Source organism: Centruroides vittatus, unplaced genomic scaffold (genome assembly GCF_030686945.1).
Source record: "Centruroides vittatus isolate TY-2023 unplaced genomic scaffold, ASM3068694v2 contig_19, whole genome shotgun sequence".
Classification (NCBI taxonomy): Eukaryota; Metazoa; Arthropoda; class Arachnida; order Scorpiones; family Buthidae; genus Centruroides; species Centruroides vittatus.
In genome coordinates, this window is record NW_027121169.1 from 5,111,208 (window position 1) to 5,127,070 (window position 15,863).

General features: G+C 31.3%; 1 protein-coding gene and 1 long non-coding RNA gene across 2 annotated transcripts in view; both read left to right on the top strand.

Moving 5' to 3' along the window:
• The window catches only part of pelo (protein pelota), a 40,686-nt gene extending 33,439 nt beyond the window's left edge, over positions 1-7,247 (top strand). The window contains exons 8-11 of the mRNA XM_067264619.1: positions 3,196-3,316; positions 4,188-4,380; positions 5,350-5,456; positions 7,103-7,247. Coding sequence (XP_067120720.1) covers positions 3,196-3,316; positions 4,188-4,380; positions 5,350-5,456; positions 7,103-7,197 — 516 coding nt within the window. The 3' untranslated portion in view covers positions 7,198-7,247. The remainder of the gene's footprint in view (positions 1-3,195; positions 3,317-4,187; positions 4,381-5,349; positions 5,457-7,102) is intronic.
• Positions 7,248-15,336: 8,089 nt separating this feature from the next.
• On the top strand, positions 15,337-15,557 carry LOC136970206 (uncharacterized). The gene is made up of 2 exons (XR_010879956.1): positions 15,337-15,402; positions 15,473-15,557. It is a non-coding gene; the product is annotated as an uncharacterized lncRNA (long non-coding RNA).
• The last annotated feature ends 306 nt before the right edge of the window (positions 15,558-15,863 follow it).

Below are 15,863 nucleotides of genomic sequence, written 5' to 3' on the forward strand. Positions count from 1 at the left end.
GTCAGTATTGACAAGAAAAAAACAATCAATAGCTCTGTTCTTGAGTAGATTTTGTGTTCAGTTCTAGTATTTAATGTTGCTTCACAACACACTTCACATTCTCATTGCAGTTCATAGCAATTGTGTAATTTTTAGAGGTAAATAGATTAAACTGTAGACAATACAAAATTTAATGAATAATAGTTAATAGTAAGCTATAACTTAATGTCATAACTTAAAATAATACAAAACAAATTAATAATTGGACTGCAATTCGAAAAAAATTGTTTATCTGTAAAATAAATATAACAAATGTTGCAAAGCCTGGTAAGTATATATAAACATCCAACGATTGCCTAAATGATCGGGCTACAATTTGGCTATTTAAATAATTAAGACACAATATTTTGCTACTAGAGGTAGGCATTAGACGCCATCTCTTAACTATATTAATAATTATAATTTTAATAATTTATTAAATAATTTAGAATTTTCTGGAAGAAAAGAACTGATCTGGGGTAGGGCTTAAACCCGCAGTTTCTGCTTGCCACAGTGTTAATTATTTGAAAAGCTGAATTATAGCCCAATCATTTAGGCAATCAATGGATGTTCATATTTACCTATAAAATCCCACAGTCATTCATCTGTTTGTCTGTTCTTCCTTACTCTCAAGAATGTATTAGATAGATGAAAGTCAAGACCAGATTTGGAAAGATTAGCGGCAGAAAGCCCCCAATTAAATATATATGAACTTCAGTATAGACCAGAAGTTGTATGAATTCAATTAAAAGCTTTTTCCCTAAATAGAGTTAAATAGATGACAGGCATGACTCTGTTGTTATCAGAAAAAGTATAATGTACAAGTACAAGACAGTACAAATTTCAGATAGAGAACATATATTTTAAATTGAATAAATTGCAAATATGATTAAAAGTTACAGCCTGGCATTATAACGTTGTCAAGCTGCAATTTTTGCTCATTATCTCTATAACATTGCAAGAAAATCTGTTCCACTTCCACAAACTTATTTTGGTATTTGGATCAAGTTTATGGAAATTGAACAATAAATGGAATATTAATGAACATTTTTAGAAGTTGACAGAAGGAGTTTAAAATTAACTGTTCACATGTCATTGAAATTCTCTAGATGTGAATAATTAACCTGTTATACTTTGTAGCATACAAAATATTTTATTAGTTATATTCAAGACATCACAAAAAATGTAATTTATTACAATTTTATCAAACAACACAATTATGATCTTTAAATAACTCAGTTTGCAAGAATTCCTAATTCTGTGTTAAATTTTTTTACATACGCATATATTTATTTACCAACTCCAGAGCTATTGGTGACCATAATCTTACTTTCAAATTTCAAATAAAAAATTAAATTTTCATTAAAATTAAAAATATTCCATTATTAGAAACATTTATGTCCGTGCACAATTCACTTTTATTCAACAAACAAGAAATATGCTCAGAATATAATGTATAATTGTAAATAAAAACAAATTACATACATGAAAATCATTATGTACATTTAAAAAAATATTTGATATTTTAATGCAATAAATATCCATAACAAAGTAAAGATTATTTTCAATTATTATTGATATTACTATTATATGTGGGTTTGTTTTTGTGTGCTTTTTATTTAAAGTGTTAGTTACAAAGATGTAGACAGTCAGACATTTCAGACATAATGTGTTCCTAAAAAAACGTCGTATGAAAGTTGAACAATAGAGTTTTACGGTATAATAAGTATTCCATTCCCAGAAAGAAAAAAGAAACTATAAAATTTCTTATTAAAGTAGGAAAGTTTTAGTAATTTTGAAACCATGTCATTATTTGTTCTGTTTTTCAACACTATGTAATGCAACCATTCAACCATGCAACCACTTGGCATTGTTATCTTAATTTTTATTCAGTTTAGCACCTGACCATTTGGCATTTATATCTTAATTACACTACATAGGAAAGTTTTACTTTAAAAATACATAAAACAGTAAATTAAACAGAAAGCAGACAATAAAACTTAATTTTCACAAATTACTGCTATTACTGCAACCAAACAGATAGATAAGCTTTGTGCATGATAGCTTTAAATTTTTCTTCGTTAATTCAGAATAGTCCTAATGTCAAGGATTATGTGTATCTTAAATCAGTTCCTCAAAAAATAATGTGTGTTCTATCTAACAACAAATCTCTTTATAAAATCCATAAAAACTTGCTTTCCTAATTAACTGTGATTGATTTATTTGTCTCTTTGATGTAGGAATATTGAAAAATTTAGCAGCACAATTTTTTCATTAATTTTTAGTAATATTTTCTTATTTTTGATTACAGTAGACCCCTATAACATGGTAGATACATTCCATGTTATATCAATCTGTGTTGTATGAGTCACTTAAATACATGAGCCAATTACAGCCTGGCGCTTGTGCAGTTTAGGGGCTATGGTTGTTTGAAAGGTTTTTTTCCATAAAATTAATTGATTCTAGACTAATTTGACTCAACATTTCCAAATCACGTATAATTTTTTGGGAATACTCCATATAAACTATGCTATAAACAAAAAATTGTAGGATTACTTACTGAGAGTGCATCGTTCGACGACGCCATTGCTTAAGCTTGTTTTCGTCATGGAGCGGCTCATTGAATGGCAAGCATGTGTTTCCTGATAAGTTATTTTTCTGCGAAAAATTCGCTGAACTTTGGAGACATGATTAATATAAATATAATTTTTATGGCCGTTGAATAATAAATGTTTTTTAGTAGGTCCGGTACATGTTTGAACTCAACGGTTTGTACAATATCCGCTATTGGTCCAGATTCAACCAATCCTGTCACAACACGAGTCGGCGATGATGTTTTACTGTGTTATACGAACACGATCACAATTTTTTTGGCATGTTATATGAATTTGTGTTATATGAACCCGTGTTGTAGGGGATCTACTGTACATTAACCAACATTTGGTTTAAGATTTTATGAAAGGATTTGTTTAAGAAGGGCTTTCTAATAGTGTTTGAACTGATAGATTTAAAGTAAACAGCTATAGCATTATAACATTTGTGTGTGATTATTTCATAATATTGTTAATTTTATCTTTATAATAATTTTAAAAAATACTGCTGCCTACAATAAAAATTATAATTATGTTGATATTTAAATAAATTTTGTCAAATTTTTTAAATGAAAATTTATTTCAGGATCAATTTTATGAGTATATGTTCGCTCAAGCTGTCAAACTTGATCAAAAAGTATTACTAGAGAATAAAAGTAAATTTGTTCTAATGCATTCATCTTCAGGTTTCAAGCATTCTTTGAAAGGTAAGCTTAAACATTTATAACTATTATGAAAGTAGAGAACTAAACTATACAAAAACAGATTTAGAGAGAAAAAAAATATATTTCTTACAAAACTATACATATACATGAGTCCATATTCTTCAGTCCCTTCACACACTTTTGTAGAGGCGTTAAATGTGAATTCGTCTAGGCAATTTTTTATAATGTAATTTATAATATACAAAAACAGATTTAAATAATTAAAATAATAATCATTAAGATATTTTTGTAACTGTTTAACTCATCTTGGAATATTTGTACTTTATTGAAATGAACTTTTTAAACGTTTTAATCCACGCATTTTCAGTTCTTTTTGGCTTACATGAAGGAATCTAAATTATTCCAAAAAACAAGAACATTCCAAAATATGAAGTTTTCTTGTAATTTGAATTTTGATAGGTATTTTAGAGCCTTATTCTGGATTTGTCAAATGAAACATAAATTTTTATTTAATATTTTTTGCCTAATAATATTTTAATTTTAATTATTTAATAATAATAATATTTTAAGTGGATCATAAACAACAGTAGCATCATCAAAACAGATTACTTTTAATATTTTAGAATTAAATTTTGTTTCAAAATAGAATATAATATGAAGAATATCAGAATATACTTATATTTGTTATATTAAAAATGCTTTTGTAAGCAAATTTATGTTAAAATTAACTATGTTGACAAAAATTACAATTTGATGATATGATAAAATATTGAGGATAAAATATAATATAAAATCAAAAATATTCCGTTAAACTTTGTGATGATAACATTGATAATTGTTAATAATGTTTAAAATAAAAATCAATTTTTTAGCTTTGAATTACTAGTTAATATTTAATGGCTAATTCTTACAGAAATCTTGGCAGACCCAGCTGTTGCTGTGAAACTGGCAGACACTAAGGCAGCTGGTGAGGTTAAAGCTTTGGAAACATTTTATACAATGCTTCAAAATGAACCGAATCGTGCTTTCTATGGTTTTAATCATGTTCAGAAGGCAAATGAAGCCCAAGCTATCGAGACTTTGCTCATTTCTGATAACTTATTCAGGTATGATTCTATTTAATTAAAGCAATTTGATACTCAGTAAAAATTTTATTCTCTTATGAATAAAATGTTAATATAGTTTGATTTGTTATCTAATTAGTTAGTATAGTCCAGTAGATAATTGAGCTGATCACTTGGTAATATATTGGGTGGTTTGTTTACTATGTTATAACATAGAAAATTAAGAAAATTAAATCATTAGAAAATTAAATTCTTTCTAATTCAGTATTAAGGAAACATTAACCAAAAATGTTTGGTAAATAACTAATATAAACATGTCTGTGTTACCTAAAACTCAAACGAGGTAATATCTTCGGCAGTTTTTAATTAGTTACTATCCTTTACGTTCCTGATATTGCTTTTCATATTCTTTACTTCAACAGATGCTTTGACATGTAGCAACCTGTTATTTAGACTAACATTGTTTAATCAAAAGAATTTATCTTCTCCAATTGTGCATGGTCTTTCAATGTGATATCAATGCAACTGTATTTTTTAATTTTGTAATCAGAAGAATTTATAATGCTTCTTGTTTTAAATACAAGTTTCTTTCATCAAAGCAAATGTTTTTGGTTTTATTTTGAAGGCCATCATCAGGAAATTGGAGACTTATTGAACATTTTATTCATAAGAGTTTTAAGCTCTTGAATTGATGAAGGTTTTGTTTTATAAAAGATTTCTAAAATGGCATCCCAAATTTAAAAATATCCAGCAACTTGTTGCTGGGTTTTCCTTTCTTTTTTTGTTTTTAGTTATAATTTATAACTTTCATGTACATTTTAGATGTTAAAAATTGCTAAATGGAAATATTTATAACATTAGATCATTATTTGGCATGAGGTGCAATTAACTTTCTTATGGTATAACATTATCATTTTTTGTGCTGTTTTTTTTATTACTCACCTTATTGAAATATAATTTATATAAAATAAAAATCATATTGTTAATATAATTTAATTATATATATCTTAGATGCCAAGATGTTGCAAAAAGAAAACAATATGTTACTTTGGTGGATAGTGTTAAAGATAATGGTGGAGATGTCAAGTTATTCTCTAGTCTTCATGTTTCCGGAGAACGTGAGTGTTGTTCTATGTGCAATGTCAATATTTTATAAATTTTTTATGGCATTACGGAATGACACTATATCTATTTAATCAATAAAAATGACAAAGAAACCATTCTCTGTAGATGTTAATTCTTTTAAGTCTGTTAGAATTGTCTCACAAAACACACAGATGTTAAATGATGGCTAGTACTTTCAGTAAATATTTATTTAGTAAATATTCAGTAAATTTTATCATCAGGCACTGTTATACTACGTTCGCACACAATCTACGACTCACTTCGATCTCGATTTACCTACAATCTGGATTGTGACTGTCGCCAGTCGAATGTTGTACTATTCGCACAGGCAGTCTGCTTGAGAACAACCCGGTTATTACGCACGATGATAAAACTGGCATAACTACTTGGTAAGTCATGAACACCAACACACAAAATGGAAGTTTTGATTAGAAATAAATACTTTTTTTTGCCATATATCTAATAATAGACAGATGTCATCGTCTCTCCAAATATTTTTTTTATTTCTCTGTCAATAGCCTGACACATGTTCCACAGCCATCTTGTATCTTCTCGCGCATGTGGGATTGTGGGATCTCTCTTATGACCGGATCTAGTTTCAAGAACTCTCTTGAGTCGATTGCGATTGAACCTTGTTTCAGTCAAGAGAGGTTGCACCAAGGCATAGTCACCGACCTTGGTCACAATCTAGATTGAAATGCTCGGTGCGAACGGGGTATTAGGCTCAGTTTATGGATATCCTGATGTTCTCTTTGTGCAAAATTCAAGAATATAAACAATATTCTAAAATTTAAAGTAATGATTATCTTTAACTAAAGACTGTTGTTGTCTGTCACACAGCATTATGTTTTTCAAGGTGGTATGGATGCAATAATTATATGATATCTCCTACTATCTGTGGAAATGCCTGGGTTATGCTTGGTTTTAACTCCTGTAAATTTTTTCTGACCGGGTGATATTTCAGAGAAAGATAGTAGTAACAAATTTTAGATTTTGCAAATGAATCTTGAGCTCTGATTAGCGAATTATTGGAGACATTCAGGAGTAAAAGTATCTTCTCCATTAACATTTAAAGAATGCTTAAAAGTATATTACATCAATGTACTTCTATATAAGTATGTTGAAACTTAGACCAGCTCAAGAATTTTTGTTCTGATAATATCAGAATATAGATTATTCTGATTTAAACCAAAGTTAGGGTAGCTTTTTTTAATGGAAAGGTCACATACCAGTTACTTTAGAAGGGTCTCAATAAGGCTGTATATTGTTTTGCTGATTGTGTAAGTGTGTATATTTAGCACACATGCACAGGGAGCTTTGTAACAATAGAGCAAAAAAAATCATGATTTTTGAGATGTCAAGAATATTTTGCTATGAAATTTTATATCTGAGAAGTATATTGTTTTTAAATTTGATTGGTTTCTAAGAGAATGATTTGATGTCAGCCATTTTGTACGATAAACTTGAATTAAAATATTTTGAGTTTGTTGTGCAAATGATGCAGTTGAAATATTGAGAAAAATGTAGTCTTTAAGTTACCAATATACTATTGTAACTTGTCTTTAAAAGTTATATTTAATACTTTCATCTAATATTAATAAATTGATAATTAAAAAATTTATATTCTCTTTTTTTTTAGAGTTGGGTCTGTTAACGGGTATAGCAGCCATCTTAAGGTTTCCCATGCCAGAATTGGAAGAAGAAAGTAATAGTTCCAGCGAAGAAGATGATTAACGTATAACTTAAAAAATATATTTCCTAATAAACTGCTGTCGAGAACTCTACTCAGTTTCTGTTTAAAGTTTTTCAAGTACTTTTCATTTAAAATTTATTTAGTTATTCTTACACAAATAATATATTCATATAAAATAAAATAACACCTTTCTCGATCCAGCACAAAAATTTAATCAGTTAAAAATCGTTTTCGACTGTCTTAAGCAGTCTTCATCAGTTATCCGTTCAACAAAAAGAACAAAGAATTTGAAGTTACGTAATATAAAAAACAAATCTCAAACTGCGGTTGCACGAGTTAACAGTAATGCACTTGTGCTCTATTCAATTTACAATAAAAATAACGAAAAATAAACATAAACTACAAATTCAATAGTATAAACATTAACATAAATAAATAATAGTGCCATCCCTGGGGATGTATCAGTTAATTTATGTTGTTATAAAACGATTTCCAGGCAGACGACAAATCGTCTGCATCCCTGTGATTAATGCGCTGCGAGGTTATCTGTGCCCTATGTATCTCCACTTTTTCAAGGTGCCTTATCGCTTGTCTAGATCTTGTAGCCCTAATGATTGCAGCTTTATCCCACAACATGCTGATATCCTGCTGTTTCACAAAAGCTGCCAATACTGTAGTGTCAATGCTCCTATTTACAGAGTATTTGTGCTTGTTTATTCGTTGCTTTAAGTTCTGCAACGTTGCGCCAATATAAACCATGTCATTGTTAAACCTATGGTCTTTTATGGGTATAGAATATATTCCTGTCGTGTCATTATGCTTATCCTTTCTCTTATCATTTCTTAAAAGTCTGTTTATGGTTGGATTACATCTGTAAATTATTCATAGATTCCTATTTCTGGCTACTTTCTTAACCATTTTATTTATAAACGGAATATAATTAAGCACTATACTTTTTCTTTGCTCTGTATCGTGAGATTGCCGGTTTTGTTTCTGCATTTTCATAATTAGTGCTTCAATTTCCTTTCTCCAATAACCATGTTGAACCGCTATCTTCCGTATATATTCTAATTCCTCATAAGTGTCATATATATTCGTGCAATGGGCGTAAGCTCTTTTTATCCATGCTTGAAAAACTGCCATTTTAAAGTGTTCTGGATCTACGGAATTCCTTGGTATGATAATGGGTTGATATACTAGTTTACAATAAGTACCCATCCTGACCTCTCCTTCCCTGCACGTGATTGTTATATCTAGGAAGTTAACATTATTCTCACTTTCTTGATCCAACTCTAATGTTAATCCATACGGGTTATTGTTGATTATGTTCATAAAATGGAATTTTTTTTCCACAAGATGAAAATATCATCAACATATCTCAAGTATATTATTATATCATTCTGGAACATGGGTAGTATATTGCTTTCAAGTTTACGCAGTACTAACTCACAAAGTGCAGCTGACATCGGGCCCACCCATTGGGACGCTTCTTCCCTGCAGGTATGTTTTCCCATTAAAATCGAAGAATGAAGTGTGGCAAATCAAGTCAGCTAGTTCTAAAATGTGCTTGTGGTATTTTGCTGTATTCTTGATGTTAGCAAATAAGAAGTCCCTCAACTCACAAAAGCAAGGTGGTAACTTTGTTGAAGGGTATAGTGCTTTGTAATCCATTACCGTCAAATACTCCTTGTCTTTAAGCGTAATTCTCTCCAGTTTCTGCACCAACTGTATTGAGTTTTTTATGGAAAAGGGATATTCTTGCATTTTATTTTGTATAAATCTGACTAGCTGCTTTTCAATGCCGAAAGTAGGTACATTGCATTTTTCTACCACCGGGCGTAATTGAAAACCTGGTTTATGCACTTTCCCAAACACAAAAATTCTTGGTGTTCTTGGAGCCCGAATAATAACATTCTCCATATTTAATAGACGTGCTAAAGGAGTTAAGACGAATTTCTTGACCCTTTGCTGTAAGGCTTCTAAAAAGTTATCCGGCACATTAATACATTCAGTGTTCCTAATATGCTCTTGTAATTTCTGGTTATAGGAATCTCGTTTGATGAGCACTATATCCTTGGATTTATCAGCTTTTATGAGTACTACTACATTCTCTTGCAGCCATACCCTTGTTTCTTTGATGCAGTTATGTAATTGTCTTGAATTTGTGTTAATTCGTTTCTCTCTTTCTGCACAGAATCTTGTTTGCCATCTGATATAATACTGACTAGTAGAATTCATATCTTTTATAAGCAAGTCAATATTAGGAATAATGCTTTCTGGTTGTACTATTGGATTAGGAGGGTAGAGAGAACCGTATTTTAAAGATTCTAATAAGCATTGTGGTGGAGTAATATTATCCTAAGCCGTTATTAAAACGTTCTCTCTTCTACGTGATTTAACATTATGGCACTTGAACATCCATTTAAGCTTTTTGATATATTTACATTATAAAGTCTTTTCAACGAAGCAAGATAATTTAACCACCCTGCTGTTGACCTTTCTTAACATCACTTGGTCTTCTCATTAGGGCTACAAGTTCTAGACAAGCGATAAGGCACCTTGAAAAAGTGGAGATACATAGGGCACAGATAACCTCACAGTGCATTAATCACAGGGATGTGGATGGTTTGTCGTCCGCCTGGAAATTGTTTTATAATAACATAAATTAACTGATACATCCTCAGGGATGGCACTATTATTTATTTATGTTAATGTTTATACTATTGAATTTGTAGTTTGTTTATTTTTCGTTATTTTTATTGTAAATTGAATAGCACACAAGCACATTACTGTTAACTCGTGCAACTGCGGTTTGAGATTTGTTTTTTATTTTACATAACTTCAAATTCTTTGTTCTTTTTGTTGAACGGATAACTGATGAAGACTGCTTAAGACAGTCGAAAACGTTTTTTAACTGATTAAATTTTTGTGCTGGATTGAGAAAGGTGTTATTTTATTTTATTTAATCAATTCCAGTAAGCATTTATTTATATTCATATAAAAATGAATATTTTCTTTTCTGAACTTTAAAACAATAATTTTTATGTCACGATCTACAAGATGTAACATTACTTTCATTGGAAAAAGTAATGTGTAAGTAAATTTCAAAATGAAAATTAGATAAATTTCTTTCTGCAATAAAAGGGCACTTCCAGGGATGCAAATCAATTTACTCTCTACATTGACTAATCAATCATGTTTTTTAAACATGATTGATCATGTTTAAAAAATCATGTTTTTTAAACAGCTTTGTTTCTACTTAACTATCTTCATCAATTTTCATGAGAATGATGTTGATAAATGTATAAAAATAAGCAATAAATATGAGCACACTCGGTCAGAAAAACATCATCCATCGGGTTGTGTGATTAGCATAAGCTTACTGTCTCAAGAGATCAGAGTTCAAATTTGATTTCTATGAATAATTTTGATCAGTGTGTTGTTTCATTTCTCAATTCATGCTGCTGATTATATTGGGAATCAAACTATTTTCCATCCTTAATAGGTAGATTTGAAACTGACCTTATAGTTGAAAGTTCATTGTTTCACATTATCCAACCAATTGATATCTAAGATAAAGGATGTTTATAGAGAAAAATATTTTTATCTTTTCTAATGTCAAATTCTCCTAAACAAATGAACCAAAAAAATAAAATGAATACTTAATATAGAAGAGGAAATGCTTAATTCAGTAACAGAATTTAAAGAATTTTCTTAGATTTTTGCAACAAACAAGAATTTTCCAAATTGTATTTGACCAACAAAATAAAAATTGTTAATTTTTGTAAATGTTTTCAATGTTAAAAAAAAGTTTAGAATTTAATATAAATATTTTTATTTTAAGTAACATGAAGTATTTATCAATATAATTATCTGCCAGTGGTACCCAAACTATAATCACTGTGCCAAATCTGGCTTGCAGCACACACTAATCCAGCCCACACTAACTGTGGGCTGGATTAGTGTGTGCTCCAGATGGCCAGATTGGAAAATTCGGTCTGCCTCCCAGCCAGCCACTTTGGGAAATTGGATTTGCATTTGGGTTGGACACTTCAGGAATTTTTCACGGAAGGTCTGTCTTGGATATGTTGGATTTCATCCCTTGCCACCCATCCACACTTGTTGCAAACCCATAACAGATACAAGTAAAAAGACCTGTGCAAGATTTATCACCCATAAATAATAATTGTAGTTATAGTTGTAAAGTTCTGGAGCAGTGCTTCTAAACCAGTATATAATCACACACTAATGGTGCACAAATTTCTCATAGGACTGATATAAAATTTTTAGAAAAATTAAAAATGCTAATTGTTTCTCTACTTTTTAATATTACTTGTATATTTTTTATATTAAAAAATGCAGATCTTTAACCTAACTTTCCTTTTATACATATAAGAGCATCTCTAAAGCATCAAAGTCTCCTTGATATGTCACCAAAATTTGCGCTTGCCACAAGCCAAAAATCTCTAGAATTACTAGTTTAGAGGATAAGTAGCTGCTTATGGGTCAGATAACTTAAATTTTTATGGCTAATAGAATAAAAATTTCATTACCAAATTAGAATTGAACAAATTAGGAAAAAACAAAATTCCAAGACACACTTTTCTTGCCCTCATGTTACACATGATCCAAAAAGCAGAGGGCAACTGAATCGTGTCAAAATCCAAATTCCATATTTTTACAATTGGACCTCTTGGGATCGTACTTAAACCATAGATTTAAGTGTAAAATGTCTCAAAAGCAAGTTATCTACGAAATATCAAGAAAAGTCCTAATTATTATTTCTACAAGACAAAATTTTTGTACAGAAAAGTACTCTATAAACTGGAAATTGTGTTGAAACAAGGAATTGGGGAGAGTTTACATTCATAATTTGAAGAAAATACAGTCAAACCTGTTTTTGTGTGGGGGATAGGGACCGCATAAAAAAAGTCTCACGTAGAAAATAACTCGAAACCGTACGAAATAACTAGGAATTGCTTTTTTAACTCCTTGGGCCTTTTTCTGCAACACCTAATGGGGAAAAAAATCCTCTAAGAATTTTAATTTTTATATTAATTAATTATTTCCACTTAAATACGAATCTAACATTAAAAAGTTAAAAATAATCGTTAAATAATGATTTTATTTGATAAATATAGCTGCAGGAAGTGTTATTTCATTTAACAAGGCGTGAAATTTCACACCTGCAGTCTAAAGCTGGAGGGGAGCTAACTTACCGCATCTGTTCAAATATAACATAATATTTATGGTTTTTATGCTATTAAAATAAGAGGGGACCGAAATAAACGTACGAGAAAAAAATTTTACTGAATAAAAAATGAAAAAACCTGCTGATGTCATAGAAAACAACCAATAGAGTTTTTAAAAATTTTACAGGAGTCAATTATGTTCCAATTTGATTGAAATTTTCATATACCGCACAAATAAAAATCGCACAGAAAAAGACCGCACAAAAACAGGTTTGACTGTATAATGTTGCACATAATGATAGATATAGATAACAGAATTAGCAGCATCGAGGTGTAAAATTCTATAAAAGATACGTCGATGATATTCTATTAATATATAATGAAGCAGAAATCGCAATAGAAGAAATCAAAAAACAGATCAATAACATACACGAAGCAATAAAATTCAAAATAGAAGTAGAAGAAAAAACCAGTCAAGAAATTAACTACACTGGACGACAAAAAAAATAACGCACCATGAAGGACTTGTTGGATTTCAATAAAAATTGGTATGTTGCATCATCATAGCTAGATATGTAAATGATTAGCTTTTGGGAACAGGTTCTTGTGTTGTATCTCCACCAGAGAGTAGAAAAGTGCTTCCTCTGTCTGGTATAAAGATGCACGCTGTGACGACTTGTGCATATGTCCTGCATTTGTGTTGGTGGTTGTGACTTTGTTGAGTGACAGACATGCCTCTATGACACATTCGATGGCCTTACACTCAGTTAAGTGAGTTTGAGAGAGGTCGCGTCGTTGGATTGAGAGGAGGAGAATGGTCATATCGCCGGATTGGCTGCCATCTGAACCATTCTGATGGAACTGTTAGGATGTGTTATGAGCAGTGGGGATGTAGGAGAACGCATGAATGGCAAACAGGCTCCGGATGCTATGGACAGACCACCAGGTGGGAGGATCATCTCATTGTACGTCAAGCACGGATAGCGCCTACAGCTTCGTCGTCTACCATTCATGCAGCAGTGGCACCTGCGTTACAAAACCGTGTATCCAGCTGCACCATTTCCAGGCGCTTAGTAGAAGGCGGATTGGTCTCCCGATGGCCAGTATGTGTTCTACCATTAACAGCCACCCACCAACGCCTCCATCTGCAGTGCTGTCTTGCACGACAATCATGGACAGCTACCGACTGGCAGCATATTGTCTTCAGCGACGAATCCCGCTTTTGTTTGGGGGCTCACGATGGCTGTGTGAGGGTATGGTGGCCCGCTGGTCAAGGCGTCAACCCAGCCTATACTGTGGAGCGGCACACGGGCCCAATCCCTGGTGTTATGGTGTAGGGAGCCATAACATACGACAGTAGGACACCTCTAGTTGTCATGCATACTACCCTCACAGCCCAACGATATGTGCAATACAACCTCCAGCCACATGTGTTGCCCCTCATAACAGGGCTTCCGACAGGCATATTCCAGCAGAATAATGCCCAGCCACACACTGCAGCGGTTTCCCAAGCATGCCTACATAACATCGCCACACTTCCTTGGCCTGCACGGTCTCCAGATTTATCATTAATCGAACATGTGTGGGACTACCTGGGACGCCAGCTGTGACAGCCACGGGATCTGACGCATCTTGAGTCCCAGTTGCATCACGCGTGGACAGATATGCCACAGAACATTATATGGAACCTTTATGCCTCCATCGAGGCGTATCACAGCTTATATCCGCACTAGAGGGTGGCCGAGCAGGATATTAGTGCCTGCACTGTATTGAACATTACTGCACAATAAAGTATGTTTTTGCTTTATGGTTGCAATCATATACCTGTCTAGCTATGACAATGTCACATACCAATTTTTGTTCAAATCCAACAAGTCCTTCCTGGTGCGTTATTTTTTTTTGTCGTCCAGTGTATTTGGATATCACAATAAAAAGATTAAAACAGAGTTAGGAATTTTGAACGTTCAAGAAGCCAAGTTCAGGAAACATAACAATAAGATATCAATCTAATATGCCACTACATATCAAATATTATCATTTAAAATGGAATATTCTAAGATTAAACATAGAACAAGTCAAAAGATATATATAAATAAGGACCTAGCTGAATTAAAAAAGAAATTTCTTTTAGCGGGCTATCCGCAACGACTACTAAATAAATGGGAAATTAAATTAAATACTCCAAAAATACCACATAACAATGAACAAGCAAATAATATGAAGTATATTGCTTTCCCATACATCAAAGGTCTATACGAAGAAATCAACAACGAAATCAAAAAATGGACTTTAAACTTGCACCGTTATACCAAAAAATGTCTAACAGATTAAAACACCTCAACCCATTGAAAAAGCAACAAGCAATAACTGAAACTAAAAACGTAGTATATAAGATCCCTTGTACTGTACTTGTAATAATAATAAACACTACATAGGAGAAACAAAAAGAAAATTGGGAGTCAGATTAAAAGAACATATAGCTGACCTAAAATATCATAGAATAAATTCCGTTTTTCATGACCATTGTACTCTGAACGGTTGCAAAATAGAAAAAGATAATGTGAAAATCCTTCATAAAGAAAAAGAAACATATAGAAGAAAGTTTAAAGAAAGCATAGAAATCATAAAAAGTAAAAAATGTATAAATAAAAACTTTAGTATAAAAATAAACGAAAATTGGCTCGGCATATTATAAATAGAAATTAAGTAAAATATCTCTATGCAAAATAATAAAATAAAAATTAATGTCTTTTTAACATAAGTTTACCACAAGGTGGCCCATCTACCACATCACTATGTAAATGAACCCAGTCATACGCATTAAATCAATAAGAATTTGTTTGTACAATTGAACTTCTGGCTTCCATGTAAAAAGATCGACTAGGTGTGTTGTATTATAAATTATTATTATATAAAAAAGACTTATGGAATTGTCATCAAAATTGATAAAAGAAAGTAATACTTAATGTATCATTCTCCATTAGATGACAAAAATTGATTAATGTACAGAGAAGTTTTAAAACAATTTTGTTTACAAAGATCTGTGATTTGAAGGTATGTTTTATACAGCATAACCTTTTATTTTTTATATATTTCAATTTGTAACCGTATACTTGTATTTTAGTTGGCTGAAGAGGAGCGTCAACAGCCCGAAACTGTACAAGCACTTAATACACGTATCAACTGAATAAAAATTAGTGATAAAATTTTCCATGTGTCCGAGTAAATACACTATATAGTTAGTGTTCAAGTTGCAGAATAAGTACCGGCACGGTTTCATAAATACTACAATAACAATGTTCTACATGTTAGAACTCTTATGAAAGGGATATGAAATACAAAAATTCATAAATTAGAAATTGATATTCTAGAGAAGAGTTATGAAAGATTTATCGCCTCATTTATAATTTCAGAGGAATATCTCTAACTAGGTTATTTGAGTGTCTTGACCTTTGCACTGATTTCTCTTAACAAATAGCAGACATGATTTTTATGCCTTTAATTTATTCGTTAGT